Consider the following 23,174-nt stretch of genomic DNA (forward strand, 5'->3'; position numbering starts at 1 on the left):
TTCACACCCTGACTGAAAATATCCACCCCAGGCTAGTTAGCCAGTAAAAATGCCCATCCCTGCCTGTCAAAATGAGACACAGAGCTTTGACATGGAACATCATTTTCTTTTAATGCATTTATTTTTACTTAATGTTATTTCCCTCTGCAAATCATTGCAGTTATTATCAGTGTTTTGAAGTGAGAATAAAACAGCCCCAAGCTAACTTTAGGTTGACAGTTTTTCAAGGCTTTATTCAGGGTTCAATGCAGCACATTATGGATACCACTCTCAGTGAGGATTTTAAGTAAGGCATTTCAATCTGTGTATTGCACATACTTGTCTTAGGCATATTTTGGTGACAGTAAAGCACACAGGTATTTGCAAACAAAATTCCACTAAGCAGAATTTATACTCCAGACATATCTCATATCCTGCCTTCACAATCATCATGTCTCTCACCAATTAGCGCTTTTATTGTTTGATTTCTTTGCTGGTTCAATATGCATGCGTGCGTACATGCTCTGGCTCAATCATCAGTTGATCATACAGAGGAAATGTTTGCCAACATTTAGTCCTCTAATTTCCATCTGGCTTGCACTGGATGAACATCTGTCTATACACAGCACCGGAGAAGACGTCCCCTCAGATACAATGCCATCGGGCACTCAGCATGTTAATCTAAACATTTTTATCCTTTGTTTTCTCTTTTTTCTCTTCCGCCTCTGCCACCTCTGCTTCTTTACTTTCTTCCTCTTCTTTCTCACCTCCTGCATCATCCCCTCCCTCTTTCTGATCGGCTTCCTCTCCTTCATCCGCTTGGCTCCCCTCTCCTCCTTCCTCGCCATCTTCTTTGGCATCAGCACCTGAGGATGGAAAGACAGTTCAAGTTAGCTGACTGCTACCACACAAAAACTCAAATGGGAATAATAGCCAATAATGAGAATAATCAGTCAAACTAACCCTCTCCATCTGCCTCTTCATCTCCCTCTGCATCCCCCTCTCCATCTTTTTTCTCTTTGTCCTCCTCTGCCCCCTCCTCCTCTTCCTCTTGCTCCTCTGCTGTTTCCTCTTTCTCCTCTCCCTGTTCCTCCTCTTCTTCCTCCTTCTCTTCTCCCTCCTGCTCCTCTTCTGCTTCCTCCTCTTCTCCCTCCTCCTCCTTCTCCTCTCCCTGCTCCTCCTCTACCTCCTCCTTTTCTTCCTCTTCCACCCCCTCCTCTTCCGCTTCTTGAGGGGGCTTGGCCTCTGCCTGCAGCGCTTGGCTAGCAGATATTGTCTCCTCTGTGGAGACTGTTGAACCACGGAAGCGGGAGCTGAGTAGATAGGGGGCTGCAGAGCTCAGCTGTGACTGCATGGAGAACTGAGGGCCTCCATAAGATGGGGCAGAATATATGGCTTGGGAGTAAACAGTGATAGGCCCCGGTCCTGCCACACTCAAACGGCTCTCTTCCCCTTCAAGCAGCTTCCTAATATGGATTGAGATACACATTAGAGGAAAATGAGATGGTTAATCAGTAGTTTTAATGGCATTTGGTCAAAACCTTCACACATTTATAATGCAATATACAAAACACAGATGTGACTCAATTTATTTAACTGTATATCAGATGCTGACCTGTAAGCTGCAATCTCAATATCCAAAGCCATTTTCACATTCAAGAGCTCCTGGTATTCTTTCAAGTAGCGAGCCATGTCATTCTTGTTTGTCCTCAACTCGTCCTCCAGTTGACTGATTGTATCCTGCAGAGAAGAGACAAGCTGACGTGTTAGTAGGAGATTATGATGCTGGATGCAGAACGCCTCTCAACTAATCAAACATCTTTTGGTTATCATTAGCACTCTCATTTATGGTCAGATTACAAGTGTCACTGATCTGTGTTGTTAAAAGTTGTTGAAATGTACTAAAACTTGTTATTTCATTGCAGGTCAGTGTTTAAATAGAACCTGTTCTTTTATTTCAGTGCCTCTCAGTGTCTCACCTGCAGAGCAGAGATTTCAGCACTCTGTTTCTCCTCCACTTCCTGCAGCTGGTTTTCCAGAGCATGGTTCATCTCACGGCAGGCTTCAATCTCCAGCATCTTGGTTTTGAGCAGCCGACGGTACTCTCCGGCCTCATCTTTGGTGTTGCGTGCATGGTCTGTGTCACGAGCTGTGTCTACTGCCATTACATTCATCTTACTGCAGAACCATTCTTCAGCTGACTGGAGGTTGCGTTGTGCCAGTTTCTCATATTGGACTCGAATGTCACGGAGAGCAACAGACAGGTCAGGTTTAGCCACCTCCATCTCTACTGACACCTGGGCGCTGTACTGTATTTGGGCCTGCAGTTCTGCTATCTCATTCTCATGGAGGCGCTTCAGGAAGGCCAGCTCATCCAGCAGTGTTCCAACTCTTTTCTCCAGCTCAGCCTGGCCTAGTGCAGCCTCATCTGCCCCCTTCCTTGTATCCATGAGTCTGCCTTCCACTTCCTCCCTGGCAAGCACTTCCTGCTCATAGCGACCTTGGAGGTTCTGTAACACATCCTCCATCTGGTCCCTGTGGCTCTGGGCGGCCTGCTTCTCATGACGGGCCTCTTCCACAGCGGCACGGAGCTGACGGATCTCCTGTTCATACAGGCCACGGAGGTTGGATGGCTCCACGTGCCTCTGCCTGAGGACCAGGAGCTCAGTCTCCAGCAGCTTGTTCTGCTGCTCCAGTTCATGGACCCGCTCGATGAAGCTGGCAAAGCGGTCATTCAGGTCCTGCAGCTCAGCTTTTTCCTGAGTCCGTAAAACTTTGAACTCAGAGCTAACCTGTGTAGCCTGGCTAAGGTCTAGTTCAGTGGCAGCTGCAGACACTGGAGCAGAAAGCAGAGTGGAGGAGTAGCTGGAGACAGCTCGGCTGTGTGTTGGATAAGTTCTGCGTGATGACCCATAGGAAGTTAGAGGGGCAGAATGGCTGGAATATACAGACCTGGATCCTATTCCTCCACTGCCTCCATATCCTGCGCTGCGCACCACCACTTTCCTCTTGTAAGAGGAAGGGAAATAAGGGTCATAGCCAGTGGAACTCATGACTTATGAGACAAGCTGCTCTATGTCTAGGGATGTGGCTGGGTTGACTGCACAGTGGAATCTGCATTCCTCCAGCTTTTATAGTGCCAGTAATGACTGTGACGTAAGCTTTTTTTTTGCAGGCATGCTGACAGAGGGAATCGATAATGGTGCCAGCCAGCCACTCTGAGCCAAGAGAGAAATGGCAGAATGGGGTGGGTGGGAGGCGGAGGTGGAGGAGGCGGGGATGAGTGTGGAAGCAACAAGGGACTGCAATAGGCAGGGTCACTGAGGACAAATACAGTTTTGATGTACGTGGTTCCCCTTGAAAATAGCATAAACTGCTACAACTGTCTTCTACAATCCTGACAAGGGCTTATCCCTGTGGTGTAGCAGTGAAAATTCCTGAACTAATGCATTGGCCAATTGATGAAGGAGGGGAGGAAAAACACCTTTTGTCAACAATGACACAGCTTTGCACCATTTTGCGTCAGCAGTCTGTGTCTAAGACAGAGAATTAATGAAAATATCATCAGGATCAAAATATCCCAATGAAACAGCAGTTTATTTTTAGCAGACTGCAGACCTAACACACTCCTCAGGAAAGTATAAGACATTTTGAGATCAAACAGATTGCATTATCCAATGGTAAAAATAAGACCAGCTCAGTCTTAGAAAATGAATCACCAAGATGTGCTCAGTTTTCCACGATTATAATGAAAGCTCGCCACCTAGTGGTTGTTTATTCACCATGCAATTTATTCTGAATGAAATTCCAAGTGTACACACGTACACTAGAAATACTCTTTCAATAAATATAGTAGTGTATGAGATATAATGCATATTACTCACCATTTGTGTCTAGGAATTTACATGCACCTCGATTTACATAAACAGATCTTAGTAAAAGTGATGTTTGATGAATGTATGGGCAGCTGGTACTATCTTGCTGTAGAGATAGCCTTTATGCAATAGGTTATTTTATGGTTCAAAATTACTTTTACATACCAAAGTCTGTGAATAGCCCCATTCTCAATTTCAGTTTCTTAATTCTTAATTTATGCAGCCTCTCCCAGGATGATTGCAGAACACAGTCATGAACATGGGAATTAGGTCCCTTGGCTACTGATGTGATCACTTGTGTGGTCTCATTAACCGCAACTCACATAAATAAATTACATATTGCGGTTGTAAAATAAGGCATGGCATTGTATGCTTTCATTTTTAAAACACAAGGTTTCACCCATCTGCAGTATTGTGTTAAAAATTGCCTTTATTCAGGCATGGCAAGTAGACATTTGGAAGGACACTTATTTATACACCAGCAGTACATCATGTGCAAAAATAATAACACGCCAAAACAATAAATTCTTTTTTCCATTACGTTTAGGGTCCTGCCAATAACGAGATGAACATGCGAACATGTGGTACAAAAATCACAAAGAGCCTTCGCGGCAGACACATTTGTCAGTGCGGTAGATGCGAAATTGTTTGGTTTCACTGAACACCAAAGGCCCTGATTGGCCACAGGAATACACCCACAGCGTATTGACCAATGAGAGAGCGCCTTACTAAGTAGCGGGTAGCAGAAGTGTTGCGGTGACGTCCAACCATACTAACGTTAACAACAACAAAGGATGGTGTCGTGAAGTTTTGAACTTATTGTGTACCTCCTTCCCTTATAGATGTAGTCTTTTAAAAAAATTATATATAGACTATCTTGTCAAAGCCACAATGTACACGAAATTGTAATGGGGGTGGACGGTAAGCCGTTTCAGCTTTTGTAAGGGACGCTCACCCGGCGGCGACGCCAACGCTAAGCTAACGCTGATGTTAGCTGAGTTAGCTTGACAACAAAAATGAGCAGTTTTACAACAAGATGGCAGGCGTTCATTCTCTGTGATGCATCGGCGATTTCTCTTTTTATTTGCCAAGAAAGATTCGCCGGGACAGTCGAGAAAACTAGCTAGAACAATGGTTGCTGCAGAGCTAACTTAAGATGGCTAAGTTTCGAGTGACATTTGGGTGAGGGTGGTTTAGCCCCTTTGCCGATCGATAAATGTGATCAGGTGACACAGCACCTTGCATAGCCCAGTGCTCTGTCCAGTTGGGGTTCATTGGGCCCAGTAAGCTCCTAGTACTTAAACTAAATGAGCATTAACAAGGCTGCTGAATGCCTCTGGAAAATGAAAGACCTGTCAGCAGCATCCTTTGTGTAGGTGTTTTGCGATGGGACATTGAAGAGGGAGGATGTGTTCGGGCTGTAACTGTATTTAATCTGTGTATTTTCTTGCATAATGGTTCGTACATTTCATTTTCCCTTTTACCCGTTTTCTCCAACCTCTTTCCCCCGTCTGCTGCCTTTTGCACACATTTTTGTAGATTGTTAAGCCTCAAGTTGGACAATCTGCTTCATCGATGTTACCATGGTAAGGCATCCTCCTCAGCTTCCCCAGTGGCTTTGGGGATGTGCTCTATTTTTCAGCAAGCGTTGCTCATGTCAGCTCCCACTGCAATCAATCACTGCTGAGCTGTATATCTTACTTGCCCAAGGTTTTTGTCTTATTTTCTTTGATGTCTCTTTCCCAGATCCGCATAGCAGCATTGAATGCTGCTTCAACAGCAGCTGATGAGTCTCAGGACCCCCTGAGAAGTAACAAGAGTCAGACCAAGGAGGCTCAGGTACAGGCTGTTGCAAACTATGCAAACGAGTCAGTTATATTTGGCCCATTTATCACTGCGATCGCTCTTCTTTTGATTAAAATGAGTTGTCTGATTTGTTTTATCTTTAGGAAGCAGAGGCTTTCGCTTTATATCACAAAGCATTAGATCTTCAAAAACATGACAAGTTTGAGGAGTCTGCAAAGGCCTATCATGAACTTCTCAAAACTCCACTGCTTAAAGAGGTAACACATCACACAGCATATAGCCCGATCCTCTTATCATGGCTCCTACAGGGTTCCTGTAAAGTTGAAAAAAGTATTCTCAAAAATGTATGGAACAGTGTGGCGAGATTTTGTTCCGTCCAGACACACACAGCCATAAAGAATGTGTGGTATTTGTTTGTAAAAAAAAAAAAAAAAAAAAAAAATTGCATATATGCTTACATTGGTCAGCCATGATCACCATAAATTACACAGATTACATCATGTTAAACACAACATGCATCGTGTTGATTTTGAACTGTGCTCTGAAATTATGGCTAATCAGTGAAATTGATCGGCATTTGAGTCTAAATAAGGAAAAAATAACTGGAGTGTAGATTTTCCACTTTATATGCTTTAAGTATTAGCACTGGATTATGAGTGCCCAGCATACCCCAGTATCTTTGTGATTTTGGAGTTAGCTCTGCCCAGAACATCTCCTAATACCATGATTTGCATGACCAGGTAGTGACAGGTGACACATGTTTTTTCCTCTGACACATCCTCTCTAGCATTACAGTTAACCAACAATAATTGACTAAGCGGTCTTAAGTATCAGCTTTTAAAAAATCAGTATGCAAGTTGTTGTTGCGACTGAACTACAGCCTTGTCAGCAGCTTATGAATGGAAATTTTATTCCTGATTAGCTCAGATTTCATAAATTCAATTTGCAACAAATAGTATTTGTCATCTTTCACTGACATTCTTTAGTGGCTCTAATGTGTTTTGAAGTGCATACAGAAACCATTTGCTGATGTTTAGTGAAATGTCTAACATGGTTTTTGTATCACCCATGGATCCCTGTCAGTAAATGCTAGGGAAACCCCTGACATTACTTCTCAAACTATTTGGTTGTTGTTTTCAACCATGAGAGCACAGGAATGCATCTCTGCTCCTGTTAAAAACACACACATTTTTGTCTCAGGAAGAACATTCACAGTCAGTTTATGAATTCCACACCTTGCTCCCATCTAGCCTAGTGTTTATTTCTCAATACACCTAGCTCTAAATGCAGAGTTTCAGTGCAGCAGCCTCTTTATGTAAGGGGAATACTGATCTGTAGACTAGGTGTAATTCCTAAATTTGCTTACTTTGTTTCTCTCACTGGGCAGTGTCATAATGACTTGACATACACAGTAATAAACTTGACATACTCCTGTACGAAATTTCACTCAAATAGATGTTCCTGCCTTATGTAGAACAGAAGTTTCCCTTGCCAGTCAGTTAACTTCAGTCATCCAATACCAAATATTACTGATCCATCAGCAGTTACTTGTTGTATGAGAAAACATGATGTGCAGGCGAAAATAGCAAAATCAAATCTTGGTAAGTCAGTGTGTTTGACATTCTTTCAACTCACTGGTGTGTTTCCAGTCCTAAAAAATGCTTACATAACATGCCCAGTAAATATGTAATTATACTATAATTTGTCTTTTTTGCAGTTGCAGTACACAGATAATTGCATGTTTGAGAGGATGGATGAAGGCAACTGTGCTTTAACAATGAGGCTTTGAATTCAAACCAGTGATTCTGTCTTTTATGCACCAATGAAGATCCTCTTTGAGAGTGATTTTTTTAGAAGGAGGTCATGTTTTGTAAGATGCTTCCTTGATTATGATATAGTAGTTACAGCAAAGCAATCATTGAAGTATGTCACTAAGACTCTTCATTTATATCGACATTATTGCCATGAAACTTATAAACAGTTGACACTACAGAGGGAGTGAGTGCAAGCTGTGGAATTCATAAACAAATAATGAATGTTCTTTTTGAAACCTAAATATGTTAAGGCTTGTTTTGCACATGGAGCAGGGGAAAACTTTATTTTTGCCCTCTTGTAGCTGAAAACCATATAGAGACAGTGACCAGTGCAGTGACCAGGTGTGAACACGGCACTATCACGACCAACCAAGATCTACTGCTTGGCTCTGTCGCTGGTTTTAATGTTTTTTCTTGACATCTCTAAGATGAATCTGTATTACACTTTACCTTGCACCACATTTGCTACATTGTCTCATGTTTTAGGCCATGCCCTCAGAAGATCAGAGAGTCGGGCTCAAGCATCCCGGGCTGATGCTGAAATACTCTACTTTTAAAAACCTGGCTAGTCTGGCTGCATTGCGAGATGACCTAGAAACAGCTATGGAGTTTTACTTGGAGGTAAAAGTGTTAAAATAATCAAAATGGGTCATGTTTAAGAGAATTCTTTTTTTGTGCTGTTGCATGATTTTGTGCAGCAAAATGGGAATGCTTTTTTACTGCCCATGTATTACACTGTAATGTGTTTCTGTCCCATTTGCTGATCTGTCCTTTTCCCAGGCTGTTATGTTGGATTCCACTGACGTGAACATGTGGTACAAGATTGGCCAGGTGGCCGTGCGACTGGTGCGCATACCTCTGGCCCGGCATGCCTTTGAGGAGGGTCTGCATTGTAACCCAGACCACTGGCCCTGCCTGGACAACCTCATAACTATTCTCTACACACTGAGCGACTACAGCTGTATGTCATACATCTTTTTAAGCTCTTTGCTATGCATTCCCCTGTCACTGCATTATCAGTGTTCTTTTGAAGTTTGAATATGGCTTAAGTATATGGCTTAAGCACTATAATGTGTGTGTCTGTTTTTCCAGGCTGTTTGTATTTCATCTCCAAAGCTCTGGAGAAGGATCACTGTTACACTAAAGGCTTGGTGCTGAAAGAGAAGATCTTTGAGGAGCAGCCCTGCCTGAGGAGAGACACCATGCAGATGTTCATGAAGTGGTGAAGCCTGTTCATTCTGTATTCCTCAGCTCCATCTTCTGAGAATGTGCCATAGCTGTATTTCTGTAGTTCCACATCAGTAAACCCCTCTGTTTTGTTTTGAATTTTACAAGTCTTTGTGCTGTGGTTTGTTTTGTGTGCAGCGATATGTCTATTCACTACGTGGATGTGGAGGAGGAGGAAAGCCAATCCATTGTGGAGGAGGCACTGGAGCTACGGAAGCGCAGACAGGCTCTCTCTAACCGTGAACCGAAGCCTGACCTTGTCCTTATTCAGCCCATACGATGCTTCTCGTAAGTGCTATCCTGCTGTGTTTATGTGTGTTTGTTGCTTGTTTTCCTAGTTTTTCTGGCAGCCCTAGTCATTTTCCCCAATCTGGGTGGGTTCTTCTTTAGTCCAAATCTGTCTCATCTGACATTTCTTGGCTTAGTATTTGCAAGTACCTCACAATAGAAAACATACCAGAATACATGGGTCAAGTGAGTTGTATCACCATGCATTGCAGTAGTCAACAGTATTGATTGAAAATGTTTAAATAGAGGTTAAAATGCAGTTTACTGCATAACACCTATTTGTACTACTAATAAAATGCAGAAGTCATAACATTGTATGATACAAATGGTTGGCAAAAATAATATTGTGATATTCAGCTGTATTGATTTCTTTTTTTCCATAGCGTTGATTAAATGGGTCTAATACTCACAAACTGAGCACACATTTTTCTTGCTTATGATAGATGCATATGAAAAACTCTCCCCCAAAGCAAGAAAACACTTTACAAAGATATAGTTCTTAGTTGTGCTCCACTCACGGTTGAATAATGATATTCTGGGCTCATACATACATTTTTTGTGAACTTGTACCCTCAAAAGAGCTTTACTCTTCGGTTGTGCCAGTAATTTTAAGTGGGGAAAATAAATAAATTGGTGGCTTCCTTTTTAAATAAGATGAGTTTATACAAAGCTTGTTTTACCTCTGCCTCCTCAGGTGGAAGCATATCGGTGAGAGCTTCCTTGCAATGTACAGATATCAGACCACATGTGAGCCACCTCGCCCAAGTCTTGGCCGCAGGATTGACCTGTCCGAGTATCGAGACCCCAACTGCCTCCAAAACCTGCCCCAACCCAGCAGCCCAGCCAGCACGGGCCAGGCCACCATGCCCAGCAGCAGCCCCAGCCACTCCCTGCCGCCAGTGTCCCTGCCTGAGCCAGCAGCTCTGTCCCAACCCAGCACTCAGCCTCAGATTGCTATCAGCCAGACCACTGTGGAGGTCACCACAACCACCACAACTGCTCCCCCTGTTGGTGAGTTATTGTCTTGTCAGAATATCTCAGTATTCAATGTTACCCCACTACCCAACAGCACAACATGTTAAAAAGGTGATTTTCTTCCCTGAGTCATTCTTCTGTAATGTCTTTAATTAAATGTTTCATGTACTGAAATTCACATTCATCAAAACTTATGTCAAGATTAGCTATTCCCAGAGTTACTGTTACTCTGTCCATCTGTTGAGCTGTTTCATACGTCACTTGTCTCTAATTTCGGTGCCAGTAATTTAACAAACATTTTTATATTATGCTGAATTACATAAGATCAATATTGTAGAACATATTACACACTGGCTGCAAATATTGCAGGATTCAATATTATTGGATATTGGCCAATCTAAGATGTGGGCTATTATATTTATGATTATAGTAGTTGTATTATTCTGATGCAGTATGATTTAATGATTTATCATTCATTCTGCATGCCCTCAGCTATGGATACTTCACTGACTGATAAAGTGAAGAAAGCGCCAAAGAGAAAACGTGTGATGGAAGACAGTGGAGAGACAGCAAAGCGACGCTCAGCACGAGTTCGAAACACGAAATGCAAGAAGGAAGAGAAAATTGATTTTCAGGAGCTGCTTTTCAAATATCTTCCTTCCAGGTAGTTGGCACTAAATCTAAATTGAAAATGAGCTAATTATAATTCTGTTTCTGTTTTCAATAATTATTTTACTGTTTTTTTTTTTTTTGTTTGTTTTTTTAGACTGAAAAAATTTGATCCCGAGGATGATGATGAGAGCCTGAGTAATCTTGAGACACAGTGTGATGGGAAGGATGATGCCCGGCTTCACCATGGGAGTTGTTTGCCTGTTGACTCAGTTGAATACATGGAATCTGGTATGTAGTGTATCATAGATGTGAATTGACATTTTAGTGTGTATCGGCCTAAACTAAGATGTAGGTTGTTATATCATGGCATGTCATTTTTTCTGTCATCACCTTAACAAATTATACATTTTCTTCTGCAGAACAACAGGACGTTCACAACTTCCTGCTGGATAATATGACCAATGGTGGCATACTGGACCTGATGATGCGCTACCTGAAGGCCTTGGGTCAGAGGTTCATGGAGGAGTGGCCTCGGGGTTTGACTGCCGTGGCACTGGAGGTCTACCAGACCTGGAGGAAGCACAGCAGCGGACTTCCCAACCCTCTGCTTCGGGACTGTAGCAACCAGCACATTCGGGTACGGAAGAAACAGTTGCTTAACTTGTTGATCAATTGAATTAGATTGCAGATCTGATCTCCTTTAGCAGGATACTTGCTCCAAAACAGAAAAGTTTGGGGCTTCACATCATAAATAATACACTCAAGATAGCCAGAGGCAGTCTCTTTATTATGGCAGTGGTTGTTGCTTGCATTTAGTTAATCCTTTTCCATTTACAGGAAATGCTCACAATGAGCTTAGCATGTATGGAGTTGCAGTTGGAGCAGTGGTCGCACAGTAAAGGGAAAATTGGTAAGTAACAATGAACTAGCACTGACTTATAACATCTGTCTGGTTGACTCAGGGTCTTACCCTTTTACCCTGTGAACACTGCCCTTAGTCACAATAAAGGGATAGGTATAGGACTCATACAATTTTGGCAGATCTTAACGGAATGATGCATCAAAATACTCTGCTCCAACATTTTGAAAATTACTCTGATTAGCCCAAGGGGACGCTCTATAGTTTGTCAAGTGACCTGTTTCCTGATGTATTTTTTCATTCATTGAAATACATGGGGTATCCCAAAGGGGTGCTGCAGTCAAGACAAGATGGCATTTTTTATTATTGACGGGCAGAGATGGGCTGCATCATTCATGGGGGACAATATGTTTACTGTTGCCCTGTTGTTGTCTTGTTTAGTGTCTCCAAGAAGGAGCAGCGTTGGTCCTGGCAGCGAAGCAGGTGACACAGAGTTTCCAGGCCAGCATTTCCAGGGTGATCTGTTCATTTTGGCCTTAGGTTCCTCCCAGAGGGACCTTTTTGAGGATGACTGGCTAGATGTTATGGTGCGTGTCTACTGGCTCAAGGCACGATTCTTAGCCCTCCAGGTAAGGTTTCTGTTCCGCTATTTGTTTTGGCTTGACTTTTGATCCTGTGGCAGCTTATCTCTCAACCAAAAACCTGCCTCTGTGTATTTTTTTATTTTTTCTAAGGGGGACATGGAGTTAGCCCTGGAGAGCTATGATGTTTGTACAGGCCTGCTGCAGAGCAAGCCAAAGATCCTGGAGGGAAAATATTATACCATTAGCCTGCCTAACCTACGGATAGATGCAGCAATCTCTGTGGAGGAGGTCAGTGACCTGGCTGGTTTTGAGAGATCTCTGAGGCATCAAGTTGAAAATAATCCTTTCTTTTGTCAATGTAATCTTCAGTTTTTATATATATATATATATACCCAAATATATATATATATGCTTATCATTTTTTAAATGATGCCTTAGCATCAGTTCAAAAGTGGCAGCCATCATCATGTACCATTCATGCTAAATGTAAGCATGCACCATAGCAGCGTAATTCAATAATGGATATAACATAGTGACTCAGTAAATTTGTGAAAGAGAGTTTTTGCCAAGAATGAGTAAATTCCCTTTAGAGCCTCTCTGAGCTATTTTGGCTGTGAATTTCATGGCAGCCCTTCTATCCCCATGGACAGATTGACAAGAGGCTGAAGTCTCTTGAGCGTTGTCAGTCTCTGGAGGAGATACAGCGCCTCTTTGAATCTGGGGACTTCGAATCTGTTGTGCGCTTGCTGCAGCCCACTCTTAATTACGGCAGCAGGAGCAAACCTCTGGAGTTTGTCAGTTCAGCACCAGAACGGCCTGCTCAGCTGTTACTTCTACAGGTTAGATATGCTGCAAATCAGAACCACAATAGTTGATTCTACATTTACACTTTGGAAGCCATCGATAACGTAATTTGTAATGGTTAACGCTTCTCTTTCTTTGCCCTGCACCCCTGTGTCATAGAACTCACTCTTGAAGCAGCGAGACTACCAGCAATGTCTGGAGTGCACGGAGTTGGCTCTGAACGAAGCCTTGCAGCAGCTCAACTCAGTTCCAGTCTCCGCTAAGGAGGAGTGGGTCAACACTATCACACAGCTGCTAGATGGCACTGAAGTCTGTTTCACTGAAGATTCAGAGCTTCTCAGCAACGTCCCCCACTTCTCTAGCATGGCCAGACTGGCCAACAACCTCATCCAGGTCAGCAACACAACACTGATCTTTACTAAGGGAATGGATGAATCAAATGGGATCTAAAAGAAGTGTGTTTTTTGTTGTTTTTTGTTTCCAGCTGATCGATCTTAGCATGACCATCTCTGACGATCCCAAAGAGCCCTATTTCTTCTCAGTTCTGCCTTGGATTATCCTGCATCGCATTATCAAACATGAAGAGGCTGCTTTTGACTGTATGTTACGACAGCACATGTCTGTTGGGGATGATGAAGGTTTGTTCGTCCTCATTTTCAAGTTGTCTTTTTTTCTCACTGAAATGTATGCCTTTGCAGTTGTTATACTGGGTCATACTGTTAAGTCTCATCCTCAGATGACTCAGACACTCCCATGCTGCCCTCCTCCCTGATGTTGCTCAACACAGCCCATGAGTACCTCGGCCGGCGCTCCTGGTGCTGCAACTCAGACGGTGCACTCCTTAAGTTTTATGTGAGTTTGTTGTTACACTTTGGTTGAAGTATTTAATCATTTAATTATTTTAATACCGTGCGAGGCATGTTCCACATCAAAAAGTGCCTGCAACAGTTTTATGATAGTTTTATTAATGTCCTTTGTCTAAGGGTTGGTCTAAGATATTTTTCTGAGAATATTCAAATGTCATGAAATTTAGTGAAAATAATCTGGAAGCAGTTCATTGCTTGTGAGTGTATTTCCTGCAGATGCCATTCAGTTTTTTCAGAACAAAAGATTTTGATCCCCATGTCTCATTTTTGGTGGTGATCTATCTGTTCATTATGCAGAGAAAACAACATATGAGACTTTGCTCCTACAATTGGGTTAGAAGTCTTGCTAGTGATTGGATAAAATAAAGGTTATTTTAAAGGTTATTTATTTATTTTTGACCCTCTGAATATTCAGGAAATCATTTTTAACACAGTAAAAGTGACAGCATTATTATGTCATGAAGCAAAACTATCACCATTAGAAACATAATCCTCATGTGCTGCTCGGTAATTCCATTTGATGATTTAGGTGGAAAGCCAGTCATACGAGGCAAACTAGCAGCAGATGCAATCATTTGTATGGATTATATAAAAAGTTTCACAGAGCTTTTTGCCATGTCTTTGGTGTAGATTCGGGTTCTGGAAAAAGAGCTTGCAGCCTCCTCCAATGATGACTCCCATCCCTACAAAGAGGAGCTGGAAGTGGCACTGGAGCAGTGTTTTTTCTGCCTGTATGCTTATCCCAGTAAGAAGAGCAAGGCCCGCTATCTTGAGGACCACTCTGCTCCACAGGTCAAACACTCATATCCTCTCTAAATCTGTATCTAAATCTATGCATGGTTTTGCTTCAGTGCATCATGAAAAACACATGCAGTGGAACCTGAAGTCAGTTGTGCTATTTGCTTTCATATTCTTGCAGCTTGTTTCTGTTGCACTGGTGGCAGCTTGGGTATCAGAGTGAAATGCCTGTAATCAGAGCTGCCACCCAGAAATAACGTATTGACACCAAAGTTAATCCCAGCCCTGCTGAAACAGTGGCGTGCCACTGACTGTCATTTGTGATGGCCTGTCCAATTGGGAAGTCTTCAGTTATTTCATTTAGACAGTGAAACACAGAACCCCAAATAGGGCCACATTTAGATTATAGCCAAATCCTTTTACTGGAATTAGATTTGCATTACTATGAGTTTGGTCTGGCTACTACTGGAACATTCTGCTCCTTTGAGGCTTAGCTTCAAAGGCATAGCTGCCCCACACACATGCACGCACGCCGCACGCACACGTACACACACACACACACACACACACACACACACACACACACACACACAACCACTTTGTAGTGTATTTATTTGGCCACTAGGTGGTTGTCATTCCCACTGCTGTGTGTAGTTAGAAATGCTGATCACTGCCCTCAAGCTTATAACTGAACCCATGTTCAGTATTTTAATTTCTCGGTGAAGACAGAAGAATGAGAACAGAGACTTTCAAAGCAGAACACAAGTTAGCAGATATGTTGATTTGCATTAGTCATACACATTGGTAGGCCAAATAACCAAGACAGTGATGGTGACTTAAACATTTTATGTTTAAATCTTATGTTTGGGCTACAGGTTGAGCTGCTGTGGAGCAATTCCCTCTTCATGTTCCAGTATTTTAAACCAAAGACGCTGCCTGAGTTTGACAGCTACAAGACTAGCACAGTGTCTGCAGACCTGGCTAATCTACTGAGAAGGTTCTGTGGCATTGCTCCCCCTAGTGACACTCCTACGCTCACCATGGACGAAGTGGCGGCCTACATCGAGGGCACAACAGCAAAGGTTAGTCAGCGGGTCTGCATTCAATGTTAAAAACACCAGTGAGTCAGACGTGCTAAATGAGTGGATGTTAAGTATCTCAAGGTCTCTGTATCACCATGCTGTTTTTCTATTAAGCCACACCTGGCCATTTAGTCTCCTGCTAAGCTTGAGTTGTGATGCAGTTTGAATGCAGCTACTAAAGAAGTGGTGCTTTTTGTTGTCTTTAAGGCTCCATGCCTTCCGGAGGGTGGTGCACCTGCGCCCCCCATCATTAATGAGATCTACTACCTGCTGGCTGACTACCACTTCAAGAACAAGGAGCAGTCCAAAGCCATCAAGTTCTATATGCATGACATCTGTGTGTGTCCCAACAGGTTGGCATTCAGCTCATCTCTTTACATCTGCATATGTTGCTTTAGCAGAAGCGAAAAAACTGAAGAATCTATCCTGTTTTCTTACATCTTCAATGTTTATACTTTGTTAGTCTCTGCAGTAAAGATTAGCAAACACAGTGTAATGACATTCATTATATTTGCCAAGTACAATGTACCATGTATATGTATATGATGCGGTACGGTATCTAGTGATAAAGTATGAGATATATATTTGATATAGCATGTAAATCCCTTTGAGACATGCACACATTGGTCGAATTTGGATGGCTTGCAAAAGGATATTAATTGCTGTCCAAGTATATTTAGACCCATTTGGTTCTATATATACTTTTATGTATCATTCAGAGAAAACAACACCATTTATTCATCCATTCTGAATATAAGGCCAACCATGTGCCTTGTTTTCAGTTTGGCTGTGATTCAGTTCAATTCTAGTTCCTTTACCACTATGTTCAAGTATAAACAAAGTTTAAGTAAACAGTTATTTACCCAAACACTTTGTTTACCATTTGCGGAACAACTTCCCCATTTAACTACGGCAAGCAAGTTGGAATTGTGAAAATAGTTCTGCAATTTCACAAACACAGCATTTGGCTGAATATCCACCTACTTCCACTTTGTACTTATGTGCAGTTTGTTTTAACAAATTACTTTTTTGGCATTTATGCTTTATTGGACAGTGACAGTAGAAAGAGAGACAGGAAAGACAGGACAGACAGAGAAAGGATGACATGCAGTGAAGGGTCCGGGTTGGAATTAAACCCGGGCCACTGCAGCATGGAGTCAGCCTTAACAGTACGTGGTATGCATTCAACCAGGTGAGCCACAGGGGCTTTGTATATGTGTAGTTTGATTCAGTTTTGACCTCTTATTCTTTGACATGCTGATAAAAACATATTCCACTCCTCTGTGGCCCCAAAAGAATATTTCACTCCTGTGAGAGATGCTGAAAAGGCTATGCCAGTAAACTTCAGTATACTAGAATTCATCCTGACAGCGCTGGTGTAGAGACAGTGTGTGTGTTTTCCATCAGGTTTGACTCCTGGGCCGGCATGGCTTTAGCCAGGGCGAGTCGTATCCAGGACAAACTCAACTCAAACGAGCTGAAGAGTGACGGGCCCATCTGGAAACACTCCCAAGCTGTACTCAACTGCTTTAAGCGAGCCCTGGAGATAGACCGCTCCAACCTGTCCCTGTGGATCGAGTATGGTACCATATCATACGCCCTGCATTCATTTGCCTCACGACAGCTTAAACAGTGGCGCAGCGAGCTGCCTCCTGAAGTGGTTAAACAGGTGAGGCGCGTGTGAACATGAGACAGCAGCAGTTCTTTTGTTGCTTCGATGTATTCACTGTCAGATTTGATTGTGTCTGATTTTCCACCTCTGTGAGCTAAATAGATGTCACATTGTGTCATGTCTGTTTGCTCCACATATGTATTTGCTGCATAGTAAATTCATTTGTCCCCTTGAGGTAGATTCCTCATCAAAGCTCTGATGTGTGTGCGTGTGTGTGTGTGTGTGTGTGTTGTTTCAGATGGAGGAGCGGAGAGACTCCATGCTGGAGACAGCCTCTCAGTGTTTCCAGGCTGCTTCCCGTTGTGAGGGTGACAGTGATGAGGAAGAGTGGCTCATCCACTACATGCTTGGGAAGATAGCAGAGAAACGCAAACAACCTCCACGGGAGTACCTGCAGCTTTACAAAAAGGTACGCAACAGAGGACTTAAGGTGCCAAATTTAAGTGTTACCTGATCTTGTCCATTGCATGTGCTGCAGGAAACAGTGTGAACAATGAATTTTGGTGGTGGGTTCTTTCATACTGGCATCAGATGAAATTTGTCAGTTCCAACAAGGTGCCATGAGTAAACATAATATGTTAGTTGGAAGCAGTGTTAAAGGATAATTCTGGGTTATTTTCATTGTTATAGTTAGTATTGAACACTATCAATTTTAACAATGTGAAAAACTAGGAAAGTATGCACCAGGTTGAAAATATACTTCTCAGCATATACTTTAATATTGAGATGATTGTAGACATTTTTCTAGCTCGGCCTATAAGCGGTTTCATAACCCACCCACAGAAACAAAGATCAGTGCCCTTCCACCCCCGCAAGATGTTCTCCATGATAGAAAAATGTATGGAGTTTCTCATAGCTCTGTTGTTCTGATTAGATCAGTGGAGGCAGCTGAACTTGTACGAAACAATAGGCTGTGGAGGTCGGCAGATGATGGGGGAGCAGTGTCAACTCACATCACTCTGTTATCTCCTCTCTAATGCAGTAATTTCCCTTAGTTTTATCTATTCATAGGTTTTTTTTTTTTTTTTGCCAATCAGATGATTGTGATGTGTTGCTGACACTCTCTTCATTATATTTACAGGCAGCACATTATCTGCATGAGGAGGCAGCCAGGTACCCCCGGAAAATCCATTACCATAATCCTCCAGACCTGGCCATGGAAGCCCTTGAGGTAAACTATGCATAGTCCTGCAAAGGGCCTCTACCTGTGTCACACTGTTGCAGTGTTTTGTGAGTTCTGTTACAGCGTGCTTTAATCGAAGGACAAAAGCCATGGACCTGTGGATCATTAACTTTGTATCTTTAGAAAGTTCTAGAAGATGTAGACCTATCCAGACACCTCTCTGTTAGTTCTGCTAAATATATACAAATGTATGCTTATTTTTGTGAAATTAGTTGTACTTTTTGTGAGTAATATTGGACAATGATCACATATGACTATAAGACACTTGTCAGGATAGGGAAATGGTCAACTCACCATTCTGCAAACTCTTCTGCCAACTCTGCTACCTGGCTGGACAAGGTTTTCAAATGTATACATTGGAGTAAACATCCTGACTACATAGCATCCATCTTGGCATTGAAGGGGGCACCCAGGTAGGTGATCCTGGGCGGCTTGATCTTCTCTGCTGGGAATTCTGCTTGCCAATGTGCAGGTGTTGGATAGTGAGCTGGATGACCTCCATGCTCGCATCAGTTTGCAGTGGGATATCGGGGACAGTGGTGACTTTTGTTTGGCCGAGACTTGGCTGAGTACTGGAGTACTGGACAGGGCCATTTGGCAAACCTGCCTAAATGATATTTACACCAGGCACTTCAATAATAAGGCTAGGAGAATCATTAATCCCAACCACCCAGATAATGGCCTGTTTTGTTGTTTCTCTGCTGCGGTCAGGAAGAAGGTACCGGATACGCCAGGGCAGCACTGAGAGGCTAAGAAAGAGCTTCTATCCTCAGGCCACTAGGATCCTAAATGTGGCCACTGCCTAAGACTGCCACCTCACTCAAATCATACATTTATATTTATTATGATTCCTATCATATTTAATGCATAAATTGAAGGAGCTGGGGAAATTACATTTCACTGTGATTACATTTCACTGTGATTATGATATGATTACATGTGACAAATAAACTCGGTTGATTGATTGAGCTCTAATATCTCCTCTCTAGTTGTATTTCCGTCTGAGTGCCACCATCCTAAAACTGCTAGAGGCTGATGAACCTGACCTGGATCACGAGCTCTTTTTCAATATGATGGTTGAGGCGGCCACGGGGCCGTTTGCCAGGGGGGAGGAGAAGAGCATGCCAAGTATGCCCAGGTCCCACGAAAAGTAAGCTACAAAAACCTAACCCAGTAGTATTGAGAGAACTTGATTGTCCGTAAGGCCCAATATTCATACATGATCCTATTCTTGATTCATTCCAGGGAGAAGCCTCCCTCCATGATGGATGAAGACTCGCACTGTTCATCTGTTTGCACAGGCAATGTCCTCGGCTCCTCCCTTCCCTCAGTTGCCGCTCCAGGTCTGACATCCCCTCTTTACATGGCCACACCGGTCGACCACGATTACGCCAAACGTAAAACACTCCGGCGGCAGCAGTGGCAGCAGCAGCATAAGGAGCAGCAGGCCGATGGTACAGTCCCAGTCCTAGACACTGCCTCTGGGGTTGGGCGCTATGCCCTTTCTGCACTGGGACAGGCCCACTGGGGAGTGCTCAGAAGGCTAATCACCATGCTAATGGCTTTGGTTTCAGTAATAATGATCCCCACATGCACTGGGTGATTGGGATGTGGTGAAATGGGCAATATGGCTACTGATTGACTGCTTTGCTGCACCTTATAAGCAGCACTGTTCACACAGGTGTGAAGGCGGCGTTTGGCAGAGAGCATTCAGGCCAGTGTCTGTCTGTGTGTGTGTGTGTGTGTGTGTGTGTGTGTGTGTGTGTGTATGTGTGTGTGTATGTGTGTTGGTATAACATCCATTTTTAGCCAATCTGTTTTACTGTTGGTCATTCACCTTATTTACTTTCCCTCCCACTCTTCTTGCCTCTCCTAATATTTTATAATTGCTGTTGTAATTTTCTGAGCTTGTAACATCATATAGCAAATGCATCAGCTTTGATGAAATAGCTTTGTCATGCAGTACTGCATTTATTTATGTTAACGCCTTTCCAGTGACAGCCTTGGCTATACTTGACCAGCTTCCACGTCAGTCAATGACAGTTAACATGCTTTACCTATGCTGGGTCATAGACTGAGGAATTCATCTCAGGTCAGTCTAAAAGGAGAAAAAGGCTGACAATTTGGGATTTACTCCTTCCCCTACAATTGAGAATACTAGTTTTTGTGTTTGGTACTGTAAGTTTTGGGTGTACTCCAATAATGCAAGAATATTGTGAGTGTTTTTAGTATTACACACCCCACACAGTAAGGTATACATATCTTAAAGCAGGACAAGAAAGAAGAACTGAATGCATTTGCGTAATGGCTTCTGACAGTTTTTACTTTTCTTTTCTTTCTTTCTTTTTTTTTTTTAATTGCATTACATGTCATAGTGTTAAAGACATTGTAAGTACACCTCAGTGCTTTGGATTAGTATTTTATATTGTCTAGGAGTCAGAAGCAAGCAGCAGCCTGATATTGAGCCATTTGGAATTAAAAAAAAAAAAATGTATTCCTGTCATAAGTCAGTGCAACAAATACGATTGTGAAACAAACATGCTGAGATGCTGTTGGAGAAAACATAGCCCTGGCTATTCTCTACATGGAACAAAGCTTAAGCCAGTGACATCCTTCCACCCACGCCATGCCCTGAATCATGTCTAGCTTGAATGTGCGAATAATGCAGCCATATTGCCCATGTTGCCAGTTTTGTCACCCTTTCCAGATTCCTTCCTACCTACCTACCTACCTGCCTGCTACCTCTCTGCCTGCTTGCTTCTACCACCTGCTTTGCCATTTATATATGCATGTAGATCTAATGGGGTGAATGTCTCCACTTCCGGACAAATTCAGTCCCTTATCACAATGCACTAAATGGTCTAGTGTGTCATGTGGTCACATTTTATTTGGGTTTGGTGTTGGCTTAAATTTACAGAGAAACTTAAATTTCCTGGCGATATTTTAAATCTTTTGTGAATCCTGTGTTTGGAATGTAATTATGTTCAATTAATGTGAAAATGCCATGTCTGAAAGAATGTGACTGGCCCCTTATTGGCACACACATCTCTGAGGCTGAAGGTAGAAAATAGACTACCATGCACAGGTTTGCCTGTGGGTGTCCAGTCCCTGTGGCTTGAGGCCTGTTTGAAGCAAATCATGGTGACAGAAGACTGTAGGGCCTGATTCAGACTCTAAACATACCTACGCTTGATTTGCTTGTAACAATGCATTTATCAAATAATTACAGGGAGAAATCCACCCTTAAAGACTTCACATTATTCCTATAATGCTGAGCAGTCTTGTCTTGTGTTCTCGTTTTTTTTTTTTTTTTTTTTTTTTGTGGTTGTGTTCTTGAACATTAACTCACATCAGCCAGAACAAGAAACAAAAGAACAAAGATTTTCTTGATGTTGATGAATTGACAGTGAAACAGGAGATCAGTTGATACGCACAGTAACAGCCAAGGGTGACTGTCCAGAGGTACAAACATATCTCTGAGTGTTTTCTGCCAAAGAAGCAGCTCTCAGTTTTGTTTGTTCATAATTTCACAGATTATGGCCTTTATTGTGCAGTTGCTGCCTTTTGTGGAAGAAATGCTAGTGTTTATTGACTGAGCCAGCTAAGATCATCACAATAAGATTCTCATTAACTGATCGGTTTCCTTACACATTTAGGGGAACTGTGAATTGTGTTAATTGACAGGCAAGTCTGTCACTATGATTCACATCTTTGTGTGCTCTTGCAGAGAGATAGTTTTGAGTCTGAATCAGGTTCTAGGTTATAAAGGGGAGTAGCATTAATACTGAACTCAGCTGTCAAAAATGTGATTTATTTTTGTTTGTTTGTTTATTTATTTATTTGTTTTAAGAAATTGTCATTCTCTCAGTTTCTTCTTATCAATCCAGGGATACAGTTTTGCTTGATTATATTGTAAAACCAGCTCCCCATATCTTCAACAGCCTCCCCAGAGTTTGACCATGATTACTGCCTGCCCAGGTCTCCAATGTGGCTGGCTTCCCTGAATGGTACTGCTCTTAATACCCACCAGACTTTAAGAGACTATGCTTTCAGTCCAAAATCAGATCTTAAAGAAAATGTTAAGTGCCTTCCCATAGGAAGCACAGGTCACACAAGCTCTTACAGTGCCAAAGTAACTTGTATCTTATGTCTGTAAAACTGTGTTGCTGCCATCCATTTTGTACTGCTCTTTATAATATATGTTGGTGTTAAGTCATTAATGTGAATCTTTTAAATAGTGCCTTGGGTGCATTTTTCTCTAAAATTGCAATTTTGTTGCCCTCCTGCTAATTTTGTTACTTACAGTCCCCTGCCAAGGACATTTCTTGCTGAAGCTGCATAAAGTGGCAATTAACAGGAATGCTGGCATTTAGGTTTTGGGCTTGTTACTAAAACAAACCACCTCTCCCTCGTAACAATTGAGTCCACCACTAATGATGCAGTGATAGTGATACACTAATAAGGATTTCTTTTTGTTCATTCCAACATGGAATATTTTACCTTTTGGTATTTTAAAACGGTCTGTTATCTATCAACAGTTTGCAAAAGGGCCACACAGCGTGCTGCCAAAGTGTGCAGTTGTCCCAGTTTCAATGGTTGAAATTTCCCACATGATGCTACAGTTTCATATATTGGCTAATACTATGATAGGCACTGATAAATTGAGCATCCCTACAAAATATTTGGAAAATTTAAAGCTATATATACTGTCATTGTTAGGAGAGAATAACACTTGACAGGAGTATCTTTCCATTTTATCCCAGAGGCTAAAATTGTTTGTTTGGCCCTAGCAGATGACCCTTGTTGTTTT

The 23,174-nt window shown here is 42.3% G+C and overlaps 2 protein-coding genes across 4 annotated transcripts in view; one reads left to right on the forward strand and one right to left on the reverse strand.

The window, feature by feature from the left end:
- Positions 1 to 224: 224 nt before the first annotated feature.
- Positions 225 to 3,067, reverse strand: neflb (neurofilament light chain b). The gene is made up of 4 exons (XM_030060454.1): positions 1,959 to 3,067; positions 1,595 to 1,719; positions 943 to 1,445; positions 225 to 845 (listed from the first exon to the last, which is right to left on the reverse strand). Exons 1-4 carry the CDS (start codon positions 3,030 to 3,032, stop codon positions 661 to 663), a joined length of 1,887 nt encoding a protein of 628 aa, XP_029916314.1. The 5' UTR covers positions 3,033 to 3,067; the 3' UTR covers positions 225 to 660.
- A 1,548-nt stretch (positions 3,068 to 4,615) lies between these two features.
- cabin1 (calcineurin binding protein 1) overlaps positions 4,616 to 23,174 on the forward strand; it is a 45,902-nt gene continuing 27,343 nt past the window's right edge. The window contains exons 1-28 of one of the 3 annotated variants that reach the window (XM_030060434.1): positions 4,616 to 5,226; positions 5,394 to 5,440; positions 5,601 to 5,693; positions 5,804 to 5,917; positions 7,961 to 8,095; positions 8,255 to 8,435; positions 8,567 to 8,696; positions 8,840 to 8,989; positions 9,684 to 10,000; positions 10,457 to 10,628; positions 10,731 to 10,864; positions 10,996 to 11,213; positions 11,414 to 11,486; positions 11,877 to 12,064; positions 12,170 to 12,307; positions 12,670 to 12,858; positions 12,983 to 13,216; positions 13,308 to 13,461; positions 13,560 to 13,675; positions 14,320 to 14,481; positions 15,303 to 15,509; positions 15,717 to 15,862; positions 16,917 to 17,178; positions 17,420 to 17,590; positions 18,263 to 18,352; positions 19,354 to 19,514; positions 19,610 to 19,818; positions 22,306 to 22,371. In XM_030060434.1, the coding sequence (XP_029916294.1) occupies positions 5,438 to 5,440; positions 5,601 to 5,693; positions 5,804 to 5,917; positions 7,961 to 8,095; positions 8,255 to 8,435; positions 8,567 to 8,696; positions 8,840 to 8,989; positions 9,684 to 10,000; positions 10,457 to 10,628; positions 10,731 to 10,864; positions 10,996 to 11,213; positions 11,414 to 11,486; positions 11,877 to 12,064; positions 12,170 to 12,307; positions 12,670 to 12,858; positions 12,983 to 13,216; positions 13,308 to 13,461; positions 13,560 to 13,675; positions 14,320 to 14,481; positions 15,303 to 15,509; positions 15,717 to 15,862; positions 16,917 to 17,178; positions 17,420 to 17,590; positions 18,263 to 18,352; positions 19,354 to 19,514; positions 19,610 to 19,818; positions 22,306 to 22,371 (4,213 nt within the window). In that variant the 5' untranslated portion in view covers positions 4,616 to 5,226; positions 5,394 to 5,437. The remainder of the gene's footprint in view (positions 5,227 to 5,393; positions 5,441 to 5,600; positions 5,694 to 5,803; positions 5,918 to 7,960; positions 8,096 to 8,254; positions 8,436 to 8,566; positions 8,697 to 8,839; positions 8,990 to 9,683; positions 10,001 to 10,456; positions 10,629 to 10,730; positions 10,865 to 10,995; positions 11,214 to 11,413; positions 11,487 to 11,876; positions 12,065 to 12,169; positions 12,308 to 12,669; positions 12,859 to 12,982; positions 13,217 to 13,307; positions 13,462 to 13,559; positions 13,676 to 14,319; positions 14,482 to 15,302; positions 15,510 to 15,716; positions 15,863 to 16,916; positions 17,179 to 17,419; positions 17,591 to 18,262; positions 18,353 to 19,353; positions 19,515 to 19,609; positions 19,819 to 22,305; positions 22,372 to 23,174) is intronic. The other 2 variants (XM_030060433.1, XM_030060435.1) reach the window with 2 other exon arrangements.

The sequence above is a fragment of the Myripristis murdjan genome, chromosome 9 (assembly GCF_902150065.1).
Source record: "Myripristis murdjan chromosome 9, fMyrMur1.1, whole genome shotgun sequence".
Classification (NCBI taxonomy): Eukaryota; Metazoa; Chordata; class Actinopteri; order Holocentriformes; family Holocentridae; genus Myripristis; species Myripristis murdjan.